Source organism: Lactuca saligna, chromosome 4 (assembly GCF_052625555.1).
Source record: "Lactuca saligna cultivar CGN05327 chromosome 4, ASM5262555v1, whole genome shotgun sequence".
NCBI classification, from domain to species: Eukaryota; Viridiplantae; Streptophyta; class Magnoliopsida; order Asterales; family Asteraceae; genus Lactuca; species Lactuca saligna.
Window position 1 is genome coordinate 170,014,516 of NC_136420.1, and position 22,350 is coordinate 170,036,865.

A 22,350-nucleotide genomic window follows, 5' to 3' on the forward strand; every position below is an offset into this window, starting at 1 on the left:
CCTAACTCTGTGGACCCGAAGGTCCTAATTCTGTAACTCTGAATCATAAATAGCACATAACACAATAAATCATAACACATAAATAACATGCGATTACACTGGCATATAACTCTGAAATACTCTATCACATAACTCTGTTACCACACTAGGTAAAGTATAGTGAGATGACTCACCTCGGGTATCTCGGTAATCTCTGGCTCGGTAACGCTGGTCTAACCTCCGACTAATCAAAATAAATACCCTAATTATTATAACTCTCAAAGGCTAGACTATGTCCTCTTTTGATACTCTCAGAAGGGTAAAAGACCATTTTACCCCTCTCATATCTCAAAGGCCCCACAATAGACCATACCCTAAAAGTCAACTTTTCGGGTTACGTTGTGCGTACCAGATGTGTACGCTGGGCGTACCCGGCTGCCTCTCAGAATCGGGAGACGCTACCCCGTACGCGGCGCGTATTGGGATTACGCCCAGCGTACTCCCAGCTTCAGCACCTTCACTCTTTCAGGTCTTAAACGGTTAAGACCCACGTCCAACTTTTAGATCTAACCATTTCTAATCCTCTTAAACCATAAAGTCGATGATTTTAAGCCTTTGCATGGCTGAATAAGTCACTAGCAGAAAAAACATTTCATTCTCTAACCCTAGAAAGCATATAACTCAAGCATGACCTCCTATCAATGACCAAGATGGGAACTTTATAAATCTAGACCTCAAATACCACTGAGAAGGGACAGATCTTGGACCATGGAGCACCTTACACTCATAAAGTCTCCACCTTTAGGGTTTTTAACCCTAGAAATGACACATGCAACATCAAACCAAAATGAAGAGGAAAGTTTTGAACTTTATACCTCTGAATGGAGCTCCTTTCTCTGTAGATCTCAGATCCAAACTTGCACTTCAAGCTTTTAGTCTCCACAAGCTCCTTTCTTCCTTCTTCACTAACACACCAAGGCACTATTAGCTCCAAGAACACACACACACTCACTAAGGACGATGAAAGGCTCTCTCTTAGAGTTTTACTCATTGATGTGGAGGTTGGGAAATGAGCCTTAGCATCCCTTAAATAGTGCACAACACAAAAATTAGGGTTTTGCACCTGGGTCGGGTACGCCCGGCGTAACCCTTGGTACGCCCAGCGTACCTTGGCGAAGACGCGTTATTTTTAGGCGCTTGAGTACGCGCAGCGTACCCCTATGGTATGCCCAGCGTACTCACTTGCTCAACAAAAAATCCACTCAAGAGCCAAACATGGCCAAACACAAAGAACAAGGATGAAAAAATAATACCTGAGTCTCGGGGTGTTACAGTTTCTGTGATCGATAATAGATTGTGTCAGTTCTTTAGCGCTGTTAAAAGTAACAGACCTTGAAGCTAGCACACATGACTGTATCTGAGGCTAAAGTCCCCAAATAAATCGCTCTATTTTTTTGCTCTCAGGAGCAACCATATCCGGGAAAAGAATTTCCAGATCACATAATCTATTAGAATAGGTTAATACATCAGAATCAACTATCTTAAGACCCCAGAGTTCCTTCTCGAGTTTTTGAATTGCCCCTTGAGGACAGTACTCTCTCATCAGCATGGCTTTCAAGTTCTCCCAGCTTATCGAATTTTCCACAATTAGAGTCAGTGACTTAACATGGCCATTCCACCAAGTTAAAGACGTATCAGAAAAGGTACAAGTAGCAAACTTGACATTGTTGTTCTCTGGGCAGATGCAGATTTCAAAGAATGCTTCTGTCTTTTCTATCCACTATCTTAAAATCATCACCCCTCCAGTTCCATTGAAATTTCAGGGTTTGGTATTAGTAAAATCCTTGTAGGTGCACTATCTGGGGTGCCCATGACTCTCGCCATGGTTAGAAAGAGGTGTACCAATTCTTGATCCACTGGGGATAGGAGTATTGATGTGTGACATGGCAGCCGCTACTGCCGCCGTGACATTCGCTTGGAACATAGCAGCATCGAACTGAGGAGGTGGTGGCGGTGGTATCGGTGTTTCACTATTATTGTTACGTCTTGGATTTCTGTGAGGAGGCATCTTTTAACTTCAGGTTTAAAAGATAGAAACAATGTTAAGAATCCAACAGTATAGAAACTGAAAGTGTCTTATGAACTAAGTCACCATAGTTTGATATCAAATGAGAGCATGAATTTTTGAATAGATTAGATAATATGCCAAAATTACTGGCATAAAATATGTGAATAAGTTCGGGAAAATGACCTAATTAAAGGTCTTACATCATACTATAGGGGAAAATGTTGGCAGTATAGAAATATAATAAAGTACTTGAAAGACAGGAATAATTTACAGACAAGTGCTACTTAGAGCATAGGTAAGGAAGTTATTCCTTGATTCAAAAAAAAAAGATGTACTAGACATCTTCTAACGGCGATGGGGATTCCTCGGGCGAACCTTATCTGCCAGTTGACAAACCACTTCTTGAAGGTGTCACTCATGAGCCCTCTAGCGAACTCGAAGTTCTATGACTTCAGCTCGGGAATCATCTAGCTGTTGCTGCAGAGTCTCATTGGTTCTCCTAGTCCTTTCCATATCTTCTTCAAGTCGGCGAATGCGGACCGTGTTGACACTAAAGTTTTCATCAATTTCCATGATTCGGTTGAGGGCTGCTCAACTTTGCTCGACATTCCGAGTAATCCTACGGACAATAATGGGCTGGACTCGATTAGCCGAGCCTCCTTCACTGAGGTTGTAAAAGCTTCAGTCTCCATTGAAGGGTAATGGTTAACCCTGTTCATCACTCCAACAATTCAAGTTTGTTGTCCACAAGGGTGTGGGACCTTGAAACGTGGGTCGGGGGTTGAGATTTGAAGCTTGACCCTCTTGGGGTAGGTTGTTGACTTCTGGCTCATAGTCAAAACCATCCGAAAAGCCTTCTGCGAGGTGATGATCCAAAAGGATTGGATGGTCAACTTCTGGCTCTCCATCTAGCCATCCAGCATCGCCCTGATTTGGGAAGTACGGGTCTCCATGGGTATGAAATCCATCCATGTTATCTACGCGAGAAGTAGGGGTAAAAGAATCAGTTTAAGAGACGTACCTACTAAGATAAGTATAGTAACACGAAATACTCCTATAGTATTTTAAGTTATGTTTTGTTCTAAAGTTCTCATTGTAGTAGTGTTGGTAAGTTTTTAGACTTGTGGTCATACCACAACCATTCCTGGGCATATGCTAATCACTTCTCGGACCAGCATAGTTGATCAGACTATGCCACTCCCAGAACTGACCATACATCCCCAAGCCTATTTGTGATATTCAACAATTGTGATAATTTTGTTCTCTCCTAGCGACACTGATTTTAGTATGAATGCAGGTATGTATACTTAGTTAAATCTTTTATTATTTAAAAGTATAAACTCTTGGTCAAAGTTTTTCAATCCCATGGTGTTTATAGTTAGTATATCTTTTATGGGTTGATATACTCAATTCACTATAAACAATGCTCTGATACCAATCTGTCACACCCCAAAACCAAGAACGGCAGAAATGTTCTGGGGAAGAGGACGTCATGTAAAGTATCATACCAATGCAAAGTAGTAAACAAGCAGCAACATCATCCATTGCATTAATAGTAAAGTTTTAATACATGTGTGTTCTTTGTAATGTAATAGACACCAAAAATGAATGATCAAAATGAAAGACGAGTCTTGTCTGTGCTCCGTCTTCTCAAAACCTGTCACCGGTACCAGTCTACTGATAACCTGAAAATACCAGTTATTTTGAAAGCGTACATTAGCATTTAAGCTGGTGAATTCATAAGTATTTTAGTGTCTTTGATTTGTAAAACTGTAAAGAAAAGACTTTTAAATGTTTGATGAAAAAGTTCATATAAGTAAGAAAACCCTAGAAAATCCCATATTTCCTACTAGTATAAAATGTAGTCTTCTACCAAGACCCGACAGTTTTGGAGGTTTGCTTCTCCATATGAATGAAAGTTTTTCCCCATGTACATATTATTATCAAAATATAATCTACCTCGTCGTTTATGTGAATGTGTCACAAGATAAAAGTAAAAGGGAAAATTATATAATCATTGAAATCGTATCCTTTTGTCTTAGGATAAACAAGGCATAGTAAATCGCCGAACAATACAACCGTAGACATCCGTCGATGTGCAGTTTCCCACTGTAGCTAACAGTCGGGTGTGGAATGCTCAGTCCCGTATAGTATGTAGTAGTATCTGTTAATATAGTATATAATAACATCTCTTTGTATAGTATGTAATAGTATCTCTTCACATAGTATGTAATAGTATCTCTTCTTATAGTATGTAGTATATTTGTATAGACTCATGAATGAACTGACTCTTGTATGTTCCAATTGTACTAGGAATAGCAAGTAGTATCTCCTAAACTATACCTATTATAGTTTACTACTAATGTAGTTGGAAGTGTCCATGTATGTTTATACACTTTTGCTACACAAAGTGTTGGAGATGAAGTCACAGCCATCTTATCAATACATATATATATATATATATATATATATATATACATATATTTATATATATACACACACACACACACATATATATATATATATATATATATATATACACTTTCTACATAAGTGTATAGATCTGGTTTTTAAGAATACATAAGTGGAAAAGAGGTTTTTGTAATACATTTAAAGGGTTTGAAACAATAAATGATCATTACTTGATGTCAGTTTATAAAATGACTTAAAAGTAGTTTGATTGATAAGACAGTTTGAAAGCATAGTAATTCCATGTGTTTGATAGTTATAAATCACATGTGATTGATAGAATAACTATGATATTTAACTTGTATTCCCCCCCCCCCCATACACACACACACACATATAAAAGCATTCAAAAGCATGCAAAAACATTTAAAAGGTTGGTTAAGGGGTATGAACTCACCTATAGTGAGTTGATTCTACGGAAGTGTTTTACAAGGTGTTAGGTGTCAAGTGAAGACATGAACACACACAATGATCCTATATACATATAATAACATATAGATGTATCCAATTAGTCATTTAACAAATAATTAACTAATTTAAGACACCCTAGGACATGAAAACACTTTGATTCAAGTGCTATAGGTACCAAAGGGTTTTATCTAAAGGTTGCATGGCATGGCATTGGAGTTTAGCAATGGTTTAGTATGGGCGGTCTGTCGGGGAGTCAGACCAATTCGAGATTTCAAATTTTAGGAAGAGTAGGGTTGGTTTCTGCATGGTATTTTGGATTCTTCTTCTTCGCGTTGGAAATTTCTGCTTGGGTTGGGATCGGTTGCCTTGGTTAGGCTGTTGTATGCTCAAGGTTGTGATTGTGTCCCTCGAGCTGTCGGGCATGTCGGGAATGGTAAGGAATGATTTCGAGGATGAAATCGAATTTAAGTGGGGGAAAGTTATGACACTCAGTTTCCAATTGCTTCATTGTTCGAGGTCATGGTCCGGTCATTAGTCATCACAAGGTTTTGGGCCTTGGGGAAGAAAGGATTTTGCTCTTTTTGTATGTGGTATTATAGTCTATGTGATTTAAGTGTTCGTTTGTGTTTCAGAGCCCTATAGTATAATCGTAATTTGATATCTCAGTCCTTTATGAATTTTGGATTTTGGTCCAAACGTTATTGGGTGGAGGTGAGTTGAAAGAAGTGTAGGACTTCTCGTCACCTTTTTGTGGATATAAAGATTGTTGGAAACGGACTTATAACGAAGAAGTTATAGCCTTCGGAAGTTTGGTGGTTTTAAGGTTTAGCCGGGTATGCGGGGCGTACTAGTGAAGAGAGCAGTATGCGAGGCGTACCTTGGCATATGCTAGGCATACTGACAAGGATGGTCGCAGGTGCTCTTCGAAGTACGTTGGGCGTACTCAAATCAAACCCAAGCCCTATTTTAGGGTCTTGGACCCTATTTAAGCTACTTATCTCATAACCTATCACTAATATCTTCACCCTACATCCCTCTAAACCCTAGAAATCGACCCTTAGCCCCCATTTGAGTGATGTTCAAGCTTCAAAGTGTTTTACGTGTGTTTTGGTGCTTGAATAGGAAGAATGAACTTCTTAAAGAGTCATTTCTTGACTTGGAGCTATTGGATCTTTGTGCACTTAGATCTAACTTTTGGAGGTATAAAGTCTCAACCTTGACAACTCTTTCTTGTAGATCTAGCTAGGTGGCATTTTGTTATGATTTCGGTCCCTTTTTGGTGGTTCTTGTGAGTAGAAGTTACTCCAGAACCTTTGAGCTTCATTTTTGGCATTTGTTGGGGTTATTGAGTCATCAAGTTTGGATCTTGATGAGTATAAACCTCCCATGCATGATTTGGTAGTCTTTTGGTGAAGCTTTTGACTTAGGGTTTTGATTTGGGTCCTATTAAGTCATACCAAGTCATAAAAGTCAGGAACTTTAAGACTTAAGAAGTCCCTTTGATTCAGATTTGGAAGTTTGGACTAAGTTCTTAAGGTATTAAGAAGTTTTTAATACATTTTGGAGTAATTTTGACCTTTGGAGTTCATCTTTGGTGTTGGGCTTCATTAGCCCTTGCAAAGGCTTAAAGCGTTCAACTTTATGGATCAAGTCATTTATATGTAGCTATTATGAGGTTTTGGACATCTTGGCGTAAAGGATTAAGATATTTCGACGTTGGATGTCGGCAGGGTCCATACGCATGACATACTGGAATTCTTGGACGTATGCTTAGCGTACCTACTGAGTACGCACGACATTCTCAGTCAGATGAGGTTTTGTATTCTGGGCCTCAAGTTTGGGCTTTCTTTTGGGCTTGGGTGTTTAAGCTATTAATGGGCCATCTACGTACAAGTGTTTTAGACTAGGAATAATGGTTGGGCTTTAGGGTAAGGCCCATGTAAGGGTTTAGGTCCAATTTGGAAAATTAGGCTATATTTGGGCATTGGTTGATTAATTGGCCTTTGAGTCTTGTAGATTGTGAGTTTGGGCCTTAGTCTTGGAGCAAGCTAAGTTAGGGGTAAAATGCTCTTTTTACCCCAAGTATGGATTTATGGATATGGATTGGAACCCAATTGTTAATTGGGTGTTGTTTTGATATTGATAGTTCGGGGTTCGGTCATCCAATAACTAGGGATTTATCCGTAGGATCCAGCAGTGCGAGGTGCATCTTCTCACTATATCCATGGGTCAAAGGCACCGATGTTGGCCCATTATTTATTATGTGGAATGCTAGTTGTCTCTGTGATACTTGTTGGAAGAATATGGGGGAGCCCATGACATTTTAAGTAAAGGCTATGGGGGGAGCCCATGACATTTGGATATTAGACCATGGGGGGAGCCCATGACATTCCAGGTAAAAACCATGGGATGAGCCCATGGAAACTATATGTATGTTGCATGATATTACGTGGTTGTATGTTATGTGGTATTTTTAGGGAACTTACTAAGTTTTGTGCTTAAGGTTTCAATTTTTGTTTCAGGTACTCCGGTTTTCAAATGGAAGGGGTCCGGGATGATTGCAGAGCACACACCCCATGTTTCTGCATTTTTATCAACATATGTTAATGTATTTTTAAGATAAATCTTAATTACAATATTTTATAAAATATGTTACCGTGTTTCAAACTTTTAATATGTATTTAAATTGTTATATGAATTCGATACATAATTTTTTTTAGGGTTAATTAATATACAAATATTAAATATTACATTTAAATTATAACCTTCAGATAAAATTAAACTAACTTAAAAAAAGTAAAAATAATAACTAAAATCAACAACTGAAACGTCATTTTTATTTTTTAAGAAATAAATAATGTTCTTCGTAATATTATTCATATATGAAAATATAAATAATAATAGGATGGGATGAAAAAGAATTAGATAAGAAAAATAAATAAATAAAATTAAAATTTAAAAAATTAAAATTTAAGAATGGATTGGTGATGCCTTTAGACCTAAATCAATAAATTTTAGTCCCCCACATATTTTAATTTTATTTTCTTTATACAAATAATGTACGAGCTTCAAATACATACAAACAATATGGTGTCAATTTTAGGTTTCATTCACATCATCTAAGTCACATGCATAATAGTATAATACATTAATACATGTAATTTGGTTTAAAAGATTGGCTGAATTTAGTCAAAATGTTCATTCATGTAATTAAATTCATCTTAATTAAGTTATAGAAAAATTGATAAAATTCCTGATCTACCCTCCCCACCTTAAATAAGCATTTAAGGCCTTGAGTTGTTCATTCTGTTTCTTTTTTTCCTTAAAACATCTGAATCTTTCAGCTTACACTATCTCTTGGTTTTACTTTTCTGTCATGGCTGCCTTTTTTCTGCTTCTTCAATGATTTCCTTTCCCACAGCTTTCTTTCACCAGTCTACTCCTATTTATATCCATTCAACCTTGAAAAACAGATAAAGCAAGCTCTTTGACGAAAAACCCATATGAAATCTTGGCTTAGAAAGTGATTTTTCGTCAAAAGTTTTCAAGGGTTTTAGAAGATGGAGAAGCTCTGTGATCCTGCTCAAGAAGATGATCAAATGGATATGCCTCCAGGATTCCGATTTCATCCTACAGATGAAGAACTCATCACTCATTATCTCTCTAACAAAGTTGTCGATAGCACCTTCTTTGCAAAAGCAATCGGAGAAGTCGACATGAACAGAATTGAGCCATGGGAGTTACCTAGTAAGTTCTCTAACCTTTTTAGTTTTTACCTATCTTGTTATCTTTTCGAGTTGTATTCAATCAAGGTTTTTGGTTTTGGATTCTGAAGCGATGGCGAAAATGGGCGAAAAGGAGTGGTACTTTTTCTGCTTTAGGGATAAGAAGTACCCCACCGGATTACGAACAAACAGAGCAACCGCCGCCGGTTACTGGAAAGCCACCGGAAAAGATAAGGAGATTTACAGAGGGAGATTGCTCGTCGGAATGAAGAAGACTTTAGTTTTCTACATGGGAAGAGCTCCAAAAGGGGAAAAGACAAATTGGGTGATTCATGAATATAGATTAGAGGGAAAATTCAGTCTGCAAAATTTGCCAAAAGCAGCCAAGGTAAAGATTCTTGATTCCTAATTCTCCCTTGTTTGTTACTCTGTTTTTTATCGTGATTCTCTGTAATTGGAAATGCAGAATGAATGGGTTATATGTCGTGTTTTTCATAAGACTTCAGGCGGGAAGAAAGTCCCCATTTCAGGGCTGATGCGGATGGATTCCGGCGGTGTTACCAGGTCGCTACCACCATTGATGGACTCTCCGGCGGCGTATGGTGGAAGGAATATCAATCCAAGTATATCCGATTCACTACACGTACCCTGCTTCTCCAATCAAGTCGATATTCAAACAACCCAGAAGAACATGATTAATAGTTTCATCAACACTTCAATTTTCCCATTCGATTCCAGTTCCATTCCATTACTCGAAGGCCAATCTGATCCGCTTATGCATCAATTCCCTTCTGTTTCTTCATTTCCAGTTCATGATCAGGCGATATTGAAGGGTTTAATCGAGACCTACAGTCATGGATTGAAGATAGAAAGAGATGTATTTACAGGATCACAGGAAACAGGGGTGAGCTTGGGGAAGAACATCTCGAATCTTGAAAAGGGTAATATTGGAATTGAAGATCAAGAAACCCCATCAACTTCAGTTGGACTAATTGATTTGGATGGCTTCTGGAATTATTGAAATCAATAATTGGGAAGAAGAATTTAATTATGATGATTGCTTTGTGATGTTGAAATCTTGAAACAGGGTAATCTTGAGTTGAGACAGTGTTTATACATGATAAAGATTTGAAGAAAAATGAAGAAATAATACAAGTAGTACTTATTTTTGTGGTTGATTATGAGGCAGTTAGTTATACAATATGTGTTTTTTTATATGATATTATTCAATACATTTAGTGATTTTATTATATTCAAGTGGTTGGTAATCAATGTTGTTTATGTTTTTGACATTTAGTGTTTTTATGACAATAGTTTTAGTTTTCGGATTTTTTTTTTTGTGGAAATTAAAGGTACATAAATCACATTATGTTGTAAAAATTGAAGCTATTTAAATACAAGTGATTGACACATAATATGTGACATGATGAGTGAATCAAATATGTTAGCATAAATTATTTTTTAGTAGCGTAGAGTTTGATGGATGAATATCTTTCAACCGAATATTAAGGATTCAAATGTTATTGTGGATGAAAGATGTAGATATAAGTTTAAATTTGTGGGTGTGTAGAAATGGTTCTAAAAAAGATGTGACTTGGTGAACAACTTATTATTATTATTTTTTTAATTTCATAATAATTAATATGTTAAAGAAAATTACATAAGCTATAATTACAATAACAATTTAATATATACTGAATATAGCATTTTAAAAAAGTATAAATAGATTGATTATACGTTCGATGACATGTCAAACTTGTTAATATTGAAAATCTATTGGATGGGGAAATACTCTATAATGTTTTGTGACGAATCAACCTTCCAAACTTGCTCACATGAAATTATCATAAATAGAAAGAACAAATCCTCTACGAAATGAACCACAAAATGATTTTGACTATCAAGAATCCAATATATATATATATATATATATATATATATATATATATATATATATATATATATATATATATATATATATATATATATATATATATATATATATATATAATTAAAAAAAGTATACACACTTTTAAGCTTTATTACATTAAATGCATTCTTTTTGATATGTCACATATTTATGTATAGTAGTAGTCCTTTTTCGTTAATCAAACATGTGATATAGTTTGGTTGAAATTCCGTTTATTATAAAAAAAAAAGTAATTATTTATAGTTAAATTAGACATGTTTGGAAAAATTAGAATAGGAATGTTCAAATTAAGGTTGGCCTTTGCAAAATTAGTTTTGATTTTTAGTGCATAAATTCATGAAAATATATATAAATGGATTAATCCCCACAACAATTTGCTTGGTGCATATATAGCAACCCACCAAATTAAAGAAGACCCTTTATTTAATATAGTAAATGTTGATGTTTTTTAATTACTTATATTTTTTTGATATTCCTAAATTATTCTTAATTTGACAAAGGTACCTATTTTGTTAATGTCCTTGATCAAGGGTAAAAATGTCAAAAGATTGTTTTTAAGTCGTAAGCAAGATTAAGAAATGAAAGTGATATTTTCCTTTAATGAAAATGAAAACACGAAAGTTGTTTGAAAAATGTTTGATTATTCATAAGTTTATTAGACCCTTTTATATTAACAAAATATGAGTCATGACAGTTAGTAGATATTGGATTAAAGGTTTATAAAAATGTTGCAATCGTATGACATCATTAAAACAAGAAATTATTTTTGATTGACCTGATTTAAGAGCGCTATAGCTATTATCAAATAACATTTGAGTGGTTATTATTTATTTATATTTTGTCAAGTTGTACAAATATGTTGATGTGTTGATATAGCCTCCAAGTTATATTAATTTGTTAATGTGGCGTCCATGTTGTAAGAAACTTAATGACGTAGATTTTTTAATCGTATTGTATTTATATTTGTTATTTTGTCGTCTTTAGTGAATTAGTCTTTTTGATAAAAGGATTATGTTTTATAATCTATTAACTAAAATATGTTCAAAACATAATAAGAATATATAAGGGTGTATTTATAGGAAAAAAGATGGTGTTTATTACTTATTGTTTATTCCCACCACATTAAGTTAAGTTTAAGTATTTGAATAAAATTCTTAAAAGTTAGCTTATTGTGTTAGAAATAAACTAAATAAACTAATTTTAATAAGCATCCTCCTTGTTTATTGCTTATTTCTTATTCTCACCACAAATAAATTAATAAGTTAATCCAAACACCCCCTAAATAATAAAAGGGCCTCATATTTATTCTCTTCTCTCCTTCTAGGATCAATACACGATCCTCCAACATTCACCATTGGCTTCCTCTTTATCCCAATTTATCACACTTCATATTTGCCACATTTAGCTAGTCCGGACACATGTGAAGTTACAAGTTGTATGGCTAACTTCAATCAAAATTGCATGTTAGGTTGTCGACAAAGACGATGAATCTGTTCATGTAGAATCGTTTGTGGGGAATAAGTTGTAAGGATACTCGAAGCCACAAACATGCAACTAGACATGGTACTAGGTGTATTTTAAAACGATATGATTGATTGTATCTCGTTTACTAATCATAGTGAAATCAAATAGAGAAGAATAAGATTGTTCGTTGTATTAAATCTTGAAAATGAATACAATTACAAAGCTTTTATACAAACTCAAACTGATTTACTATTAATCAATTATCTAACAGCTAACTAATACTAGTTAAGTTAACTAACTATGGTTGGGAAACCTTCTAACTACCGGATATAACTACTTCTAACAAACCTAACTTAATGTATTAAATGGATGACAACATAATGAAGTTAACGGTCAAAAAGTTAACATGACTTCCAATACCCCCCCCCCCCCCCTCTTTCCCCTCAAGATGAGTGTTGGAAAATGTTGTGTAAAGCCATCTTGGACATGATTGGTTAGTAGTTTATGACACGAAAAGGGTTTGGTGAACATGTCTGCAAGTTGGTGAGTGGTTCGTATAAGTAAAAGCTTCACAGTTTTATCAATAATATTGTCACAAATGAAATGACAGTCAATTTTAATGTGTTTAGTATGTTCATGAAATGTGAGATTAAGAGTTAACTGAATAGTTGGCTCATTGTCAAGAAAATGGCGGTTGGTTTATTTTGATAAACCCCAAAATTAGTAAGTAAATGATATAGCCAAAGAGTTCTTGTTATAGTAGTAGTAAGGGCATGATACTTGGGTTCAGTTGAAGATCTTGACACAGTTATCTGTTTCTTTGACTTCCAAGAAACCATGAAGTCACCAATGAAAACAAAAAAAACACTCATGGATCGACAAGTGTCTGGACATCCTGCCCAATCTGAGTCAGAAGAAAGCATGAATGTAACAGCCCGGATCCCTAGATATCTTCATTTCATATATTTTTGACATTCTGTGAGGGGACTCGGCGAGTTGGAGGTCAAACTCGCCGAGTCGGGTCGCGGTTTTGGGCGGGGGTTCGCGTCCGGACTCGGCGAGTCCAAGGGATGGACTCGGCGAGTCCGCGCTGTTTAATGAAACCCTAATTTCCCGGTCCTAAGCCCTATTTAAAGGACCTTATGGCCCTCATTTGCGGCCACCTTGAACCCTAAGAGCCTCCATACGTTTGTAAGCCCTTGTGAGTGTGTTTGAAGGCCATTTGTTCATCATTTTGTGTGATATTGCAAGGAAAGGAGGGAGAGGAGCAAGCTTGAAGTGTTGGGGAGCTTAGATCTGTTGCTATTTCATCAAGGGAGTCTTCTTGAGGTAATTTTCAGAGCCAAACTTCGTGTTTTGTGTTGATGTGCCAAATCTAGGGTTTCTTCTTGCATTTCTTGGCTTGAATAAGAAGTATGAGAGGTCCCATGGAGATATGGATCCTAGATCTGGACTTTAGTAGGTCCAGGAGACCCCTTATGACAAGCTTTATGTCCATTCTTTTGAGTTAGAAGCTAAACTTGCCATATTAGAGGTTGTTTCTTCAAAATAAGCCTTGTATGCATTGCATGGCAACCAAGACTGAGACTTTACGTGACAAATAAGCTTGGGAAGGCCATATCTATGTATGTATGGAACGGATCTGACCGCAAAAGCCAGTTTTAGCTGGTGCATGGCATGGACTCGACGAGTCGCTTGAAGATTGTCTTTGAGACCATCCTGTGTGTAGTCCGGACCGAGTTGTGGGCGACTCAATGAGTCGCAGAGAGTCGGAAAGGTTTTGACAGGTGGACCGAGTCAGGTTGGGACTCGCCGAGTTGACCTTCGACTCGGCGAGTTGAGTCGCGGTGGCCCTGTGATTCAGGCCCAGGGGGAACTCGTCGAGTCGGGGGAGTACTCGACGAGTCAAAGAGGAATAACCCTGATAGTTGATTAAAATGCGTAGACTCGCCGAGTCACTAGTGTGCACTCGCCGAGTCCGGTCCAAATTGATTAAAGACGATTGACCAAGTCAACCTGTGTTGACTTGATAAGGATGGCCCACCTTTGTGGTACAAGTAATAATTATAGATGTATAATATCATAGGAGGATTGCAGCTCGAGGGTTCGAGCCCGAGTGATTTCAGGATTTACGATTAGCGACTTAGCGAGGCATTCGAGGTGAGTCTTCTCACTATACTGTACCCGGAAGGGTTTTGACTGTGTGACCGGAAGGTCGAATATGATATGAAATATATGCCTTATGTGTGTTAAGTTATTTGTTATATGTGTCATCTACGATACGTTTGATCCGGGCCGGAAGGCAACATGATATGGGCCGGAAGGCGTGGTCATATGGATTGTAAGGGTTGACGTGGGTAGGACCGGAAGGTTTACCCAGTCGGGACGGAAGTCCCCTGAGACACATGGACCGGAAGGTCAAGGCCTGGAAAGGTGTATGTGCGTATGTTGTATTTTGGGAACTCACTAAGCTTTATGCTTACAGTTGTTGCATTATGTGTTTCAGGTACTAGTGAGGACCGTGGGAAGGCGACAGCGTGACCGTACACACACTCGGGGAAATTATCCTGTTATCTTTTGTTATGTAATCGGTTGTGACTACATTGTTACTTTGGAATCTAAACTTATTACTCATGTTTTGATGGTTGTAAAAATGAAAATTTTTGGTTGGAAATTTTATGACGTTACAAGTTGGTATCAGAGCCAGGTTTGAGGGGTTCGGGTACACCTTCGGGCGTAACTGAACTCAAACCGGGGATTTGAGAAAAAAATTTTAAAAAAAATTAAAAAAATAAATAAGTAATAAATTTTTGATAAGTGAGACGACCAAAGAAGAAAAAGTGTGTACGGTCAGCCAGCGCCCGAACGGTAAAAATCCCCAAAATACCCTTATTATATGTGTTACGATATATGATATGATATGATACGCATGCTAGTAGACTAGGTATACATATTAGGACTAGAGTGGCCTGATTTCGTGATGCCTTAGTCTAGGGAAACCTGCTTCTATGAGGTGCTCGAGAGCGAGTGGGTAACTAGAGTATGACAAGAATAGAGTACTCAGGATTCGGGGTTTGGGGAGGAGGACTTGGGGTGAATACCGACGCGGTGTAATTGGTAGTATTGGGCCCGTACTACCAAGGACATCGGGTCAGTGGGCAGCCCAAGTAAGAATCCCTGAGTATCGGAGACTGAGTAGGACTGCATTATCGAGTGCAATTCTGCCCGATAGAGTCTCTGATATTTTTATGTTGTATTTCAGAGACATCATGGTTGGACCACGACACAGACCTGGTACGAGTGGAGTGACTGACGAGGAGCTTCGTCAGATGATTCATGAGGAGGTAGCTGCAGCGATCCGGGCAGAGATTCCGGATATGTTTGGGTCTATTAAGACCACGCTGATGGAGACATTTGATGAGCGGTACGCCGCGTTGTCTGAGGCTGCCGCCGCTGCAGCTACCGCAGCGGTGGCCGCTGCCAGACCCCAGGGGGGTGACTCGTTGCTGTTTCGGGAGTTCAGCAACACGAAACCACCAGAGTTTGACGGAACGCAGGATCCGATTGCTGCGATGAGGTGGATTGCTGATATCGAGGGATGCTTCTATATTTGTTCATGTCCGGAGCATCTGAGGGTGCGGTTCGCCTTGAACCAGCTCCGCCTGGGAGCAAAGGATTGGTGGAAGTTCGTGACGGCGAACTTCACTCTTGCGGAGGTTTCAGTCGTGACTTGGGAGAGATTCACTGCTATGTTCAGAGACAAGTATGTTCCCCCGGTGGAGAGGGAACGGTTGGTTCAGGAGTTCTTGACCCTCAAGCAGGGTAATGATTCGGTTACAGTGATCACGCGGAAGTTTCATGAGAGGGCATTGTTCTGCCCCGAGCAGGTGTCCACGGAGCAGGCTCGGATGAGCCGGTATTTGGGAGTGCTGAGGAGAGACATCCGGGAGTTCATATCAAACTCGTCATATCAGACTTTTGCTGAGCTTCAGGCGAATGCCAGGAAGCGTGAGATCGAGTTGGAGACCCAGGCCAGGGAGGAGTTCGAGTCTCAACGGGTGGATCGGTGGCCGGCTCAGTCGCAGCCGGCAGCCAAGCGGACCAAGTCCGCTGATTTGAGATACGGAGGACAGAAGAGCCGCACTTGTGGGAAGTGCGGCAAGGGTCACGAGGGGGCATGTCGATCGGGTGCTTGCTACAAGTGTGGCAAGGAGGGGCACATTGCAAGGGATTGCCCCAAGGGATTTATGGTTTGCTTCCATTGCAACCAGACTGGCCATCGGAAGGCCGAGTGCCCCCAGCTTCGCCAGGGATCTTCGCCTGCTGCCAGGGTTCCTGAGGTTCGGCCAGTGAAGACCGAGGCTCCGAAGGCTCGTGGGAGAGCTTTCCAGTTGACTGCGGAGGAGGTCCGCGCAGCGCCTGATGTTGTGGCCGGTATGTATTCTTTCATGTATTTACATTTATGTTGAGATATTATGCTTATATTACTATCTGCGTAGGTACTTTTCTTGTGAATCATGTGCCTGCTTTCGTATTATTCGACTCGGGTGCGAGTCGGTCCTTTGTTTTGTTGGCTTTTAGCCAGCACATCGATATCGATCGGGAGACAATGAGTCGTCCCCTGCGAGTTGCTATAGCGAATGAGAGAGCGGTATACGCCACCGAGGTGATTCGAGGATGCGTGCTCGAGATTTTTGGGGTCGAGTTTCCTATAGACTTGGTCCCTATAGCTATGGGGGATGTTTGCATTATCGTGGGCATGGATTGGTTGAGCAAGTTTGGAGCAGTCATTGACTGCGAGAGACAGCTGTTGATGATTCGAGACCCTAGTGGGGGAGTGCTCACGGTTTATGGCGAGGGGACCCAGTGTGGGTCGGCGTTTTGTTCGGCGGCCAGGGCAAGGCAGAGTTTGCAGCAGGGCTGTGATGGATTCATAGCCTATGTGATGGATACTCGTGTGACCGCGGAGAGGCCCAATTCGATTGATGACGTTCCGGTTGTATGCGAGTTTTTGGATGTGTTCCCCGAGGAGTTACCAGGTGTGCCTCCGGAGAGGCAAGTGGAGTTTCGTATCGATTTGGTTCCGGGAGCGGCGCCCATCGCCAAGGCGCCTTACTGCCTGGCTCCACCGGAAATGCAGGAATTATCCTCGCAGCTTCAGGAGCTGTTGGGAAAGGGATTCATTCGACCGAGTAGTTCGCCTTGGGGAGTGCCGATTTTGTTCGTCAAGAAGAAGGATGGTTCACATCGGATGTGTATCGATTATCGGGAGTTGAACAAGTTGACGGTTAAGAACTGATACCCGTTACCTAGGATCGACGATCTGTTTGATCGGTTGCAGGGGGCATCTTGGTTTTCCAAGATTGACTTGAGGTCGGGATATCATCAGATGAGGGTTCGCGAGGAGGATATCCAAAAGACTGCTTTCAGGACTCGTTATGGACATTATGAGTTTGTGGTGATGCCTTTTAGGCTCACCAATGCCCCGGCCGCATTCATGGATCTCATGAACCGGGTGTGCCGACCGATGCTGGATCGGTCGGTGATCGTATTCATCGATGATATCTTGGTGTATTCGAGGACTAGGGACCAACATGAGGAACATTTGCGGGAGATTCTTTGGGTTTTGAGATCGGAGAGACTGTATGCCAAGTTCTCCAAGTGTGATTTCTGGTTACGAGAGGTCCAGTTCCTCGGGCATCTTGTGAACCAGAAGGGGATATTGGTCGACTCGGCCAAGATTGAGGCGGTGTTGAGGTGGGAGGTGCCGAGATCGCCCACCGAGATCAGGAGTTTTTTGGGTTTGGCTGGATATTACCGCAGATTTATCAAGGATTTCTCCAAGATCGCTGTGCCACTTACTAGGATGACCCGGAAGGGTGTTACGTTTTCATGGGGACCGGAGCAGCAGTCTTCATTTGAGACGCTTCGTCAGAAATTGTGCGAGGCTCCAGTGCTTGCACTCCCGGAAGGGTTGGAGGATTTTGTGGTATACTGTGATGCCTCTATATCGGGTTTGGGGGCGGTACTTATGCAGAGGGGTCATGTGATAGCGTACGCTTCGAGGCAGTTGAAGCCTCATGAGTCGAGATATCCCACGCACGACCTGGAATTGGGGGCGGTGGTGTTTGCCCTCAAGATCTGGCGACACTATTTGTACGGGGTTCGGTGTACGATTTACACGGACCATAAGAGCTTGAAATACTTAATGGATCAGCCAAATCTGAATATGCGACAGAGGAGGTGATTGGATGTGGTGAAGGATTACGATTGTGAGATCCTGTACCACCCAGGCAAGGCTAATGTGGTAGCCGACGCATTGAGCCGTAGGGCGGATAGCGCCCCGATCCGAGATATTTGTATGAGGTGCGCGCACTATTTTGATGGAGGAAGCACATCGATCGAAATTCTCGATTCATCCTGGTGCTACGAAAATGTATTTGGATCTCAAGAAGGAGTACTGGTGGCCATGTATGAAAAGGGATGTCGCTTGGTTCGTCGAGAGGTGCTTGACTTGTCGGCAGGTCAAGGCCGAACACCAGCGACCGCACAGTAAGCTGCAACCGCTAGAGATTCCCGAATGGAAGTGGGAACAAATCTCTATGGATTTCATCACCAAGTTACCGCGAACGGCGAGAGGAGTCGATGCGATTTGGGTGATCGTGGATCGGCTGACAAAGAGCGCTCATTTTCTAGCCATTAGCGAGAGCTCTTCTGCGGAGAAGTTGGGTGAGTTATATGTGAGGGAAGTAGTATCTCGGCACGGGGTGCCGATCTCGATTATTTCGGACCGCAACGTGCGTTTCACTTCCAGGTTCTGGAAGAAATTCCATGAAGAGTTGGGTACTAGGTTACATTTCAGTACGGCATATCATCCTCAGACAGACGGTCAGAGTGAGCGGACAATTCAGACACTCAAGGACATGCTTCGGGCATGTGTGTTGGACTTCGGAGGGAGCTGGGACACCTAACTACCTTTAGCAGAGTTCTCGTATAACAACAACCATCATTCGAGCATTGGTATGCCGCCCTTTGAGCTGTTGTATGGGAGGAGGTGTCGCACCCCCATCTGTTGGGGTGAGGTGGGACAGCAGGTTATGGGTAGCACGGAGATCGTGCTTCAGACGACCGAGCAAATTCAGATGGTCAGGAAAAGGTTGTTGACTGCTCAGAGCCGACAGAAGAGTTATGCACATAGGCTACGGTCCGAGCTTGGGTTCCAAGTTGGTGATCTCGTACTCCTGAAGGTCTCTCCTTGGAAAGGAGTGATTCGGTTCAGGAAGAGGGGCAAGTTGGGGCCCCGATATATTGGTCCTTTCCGTGTGATCGCAAGGGTGGGCCGGGTAGCCTACTGTGTAGACTTGCCAACAGAGTTGGGACAGATTCACGATACTTTCCATCTGTCGCAACTGAGGAAATGTATAGCCGACGAATCAGCGGTGGTTCCGTTAGGGGATATTCAGGTGGATGCAAGCTTGAATTATGCTGAAAGACCTGTAGCCATCAAAGATCGGAAGATCAAGGTTTTGAGAAACAAGGAGGTACCCCTGGTATTGGTTCAGTGTCAGCATCGGAAGGGATCAGAGATGACCTGGGAGCCGGAACGTGAGATGCGGGAGCAACATCCGGAGCTTTTTGCCTAGCGGCACTTCGAGGGCGAAGTCTTATTCTAGTGGCGGAGAATTGTAACAGCCCGGATCCCCAGGTATCTTCATTTCATATATTTTTGACATTCTGTGAGGGGACTCGGCGAGTTGGAGGTCGAACTCGCCGAGTCGGATCGCGGTTTTAGGCGGGGGTTCGCGTCCGGACTCGGCGAGTCCAAGGGATGGACTCGGCGAGTCCGCGCTATTTAATGAAACCCTAATTTCCCGGTCCTAAGCCCTATTTAAAGGACCTTATGGCCCTCATTTGCGGCCACCTTGAACCCTAAGAGCCTCCATACGTCTGTACGCCCTTGTGAGTGTGTTTGAAGGCCATTTGTTCATCATTTTGTGTGATATTGCAAGGAAAGGAGGGAGAGGAGCAAGCTTGAAGTGTTGGGGAGCTTAGATCTGTTGCTATTTCATCAAGGGAGTCTTCTTGAGGTAATTTTCAGAGCCAAACTTCGTGTTTTGTGTTGATGTGCCAAATCTAGGGTTTCTTCTTGCATTTCTTGGCTTGAATAAGAAGTATGAGAGGTCCCATGGAGATATGGAACCTAGATCTGGACTTTAGTAGGTCCAGGAGACCCTTTATGACAAGCTTTATGTCCATTCTTTTGAGTTAGAAGCTAAACTTGCCATATTAGAGGTTGTTTCTTCAAAATAAGCCTTGTATGCATTGCATGGCAACCAAGACTGAGACTTTACGTGACAAATAAGCTTGGGAAGGCCAAATCTATGTATGTATGGAACGGATCTGACCGCAAAAGCCAGTTTTAGCTGGTGCATGGCATGGACTCGCCGAGTCTGAAGAACAGACTCGACGAGTCGCTTGAAGATTGTCTTTGAGACCATCCTGTGTGTAGTCCGGACCGAGTTGTGGGCGACTCAGTGAGTCGCAGAGAGTTGGAAAGGTTTTGACAGGTGGACCGAGTCAGGTTGGGACTCGCCGAGTTGACCTTCGACTCGGCGAGTTGAGTCGCGGTGGCCCTGTGATTCAGGCCCAAGGGGAACTCGTCGAGTCGGGGGAGTACTCGACGAGTCAAAGGGGAATAACCCTGATAGTTGATTAAAATGCGTAGACTCGCCGAGTCACTAGTGTGCACTCGCCGAGTCCGGTCCAAATTGATTAAAGACGATTGACCAAGTCAACCTGTGTTGACTTGATAAGGATGGCCCACCTTTGTGGTACAAGTAATAATTATAGATGTATAATATCATAGGAGGATTGCAGCTCGAGGGTTCGAGCCCGAGTGATTTCAGGATTTACGATTAGCGACTTAGCGAGGCATTCGAGGTGAGTCTTCTCACTATACTGTACCCGAAAAGGTTTTGACTGTGTGACCGGAAGGTCGAATATGATATGAAATATATGCCTTATGTGTGTTAAGTTATTTGTTATATGTGTCATGTATGATACGTTTGATCCGGGCCGGAAGGCAACATGATATGGGCCGGAAGGCGTGGTCATATGGATTGTAAGGGTTGACGTGGGTAGGACCGGAAGGTTTACCCAGTCGGGACGGAAGTCCCTTGAGACACATGGACCGGAAGGTCAAGGCCTGGAAAGGCGTATGTGCGTATGTTGTATTTTGGGAACTCACTAAGCTTTATGCTTACAGTTGTTGCATTATGTGTTTCAGGTACTAGTGAGGACCGTGGGAAGGCGACAGCGTGACCGTACACACACTCGGGGAAATTATCCTGTTATCTTTTGTTATGTAATCGGTTGTGACTACATTGTTACTTTGGAATCTAAACTTATTACTCATGTTTTGATGGTTGTAAAAATGAAAATTTTTGGTTGGAAATTTTATGACGTTACAATGAATCTTCAAGGATCTATGTGAAGAAATAAATAAGCCTTGGCCATGATTTAGCTTCAAATACTTCAAAAGGTGGGTTGCAGCTTACGTATGAGGAACTCTTGGATTTATGAAAAATTAACTTAACCTATTAACAACATAGGTTATATCAAGACGTCTGATTTCTAAGTATATTAATTGGTCAATTAAATGTCTGTGAGAAGCAGGATCATGTAATGGAATACCCTCAAGTTTGAGGTCTTACAAGCAGGATCCATTGGGTATTGAACTGGTTTTGCTGCCAAATTACTAGTATCTTCAAGCAAATTCACAGTATATTGCCTTTGGAAAATAAAATCCTTGTGTAGACCTTGAAATTTGAAGTTTGCCCATATCATTCAATTTTAAATTTGTTGCTTAATCTCTTTTTAATGAGATTAATTTCAAACATGGATGCCCTAGTTAGGACTATATCATCAACATAAACCAACAATGCCACATTTTTACTAGATCCTTTATAAAAAAGAGAAGCATCTGCTTTGGACTAAGTGAAAGCCTTGAGAAATTAAAAAAGAAGAGACGTTGGAGTACCATTGGCGAGAAGCATGTCTCAAGCCATACTGTGATTTCTGTAATTTACACAGACCATAGGATTCTTGTCCGAATGAGTGACTGAAGGAGTGTAACATTGGGGAAAGTGCATATAAACCTCTTCTTCTAAATCTCCATTCAAGAATGAACTGTTCACATCTAATTAAATAACAGGCCATGACTTTTGAGTAGCTAAAGTTAATGAAATCTTGACAGTAACCATTTTTGCCACTAGGGGAAAAGTATCAAGAAAGTCAATAGCTTC

General features: G+C 40.7%; 1 protein-coding gene across 1 annotated transcript; it reads left to right on the forward strand.

Moving 5' to 3' along the window:
- The first annotated feature begins 8,225 nt into the window (after positions 1-8,225).
- LOC145043064 (NAC domain-containing protein 79-like) lies at positions 8,226-9,980 on the forward strand. Its single transcript, XM_078991601.1, has 3 exons — positions 8,226-8,674; positions 8,763-9,040; positions 9,119-9,980. Exons 1-3 carry the CDS (start codon positions 8,488-8,490, stop codon positions 9,671-9,673), a joined length of 1,020 nt encoding a protein of 339 aa, XP_078847727.1. The 5' UTR covers positions 8,226-8,487; the 3' UTR covers positions 9,674-9,980.
- Positions 9,981-22,350: the final 12,370 nt, after the last annotated feature.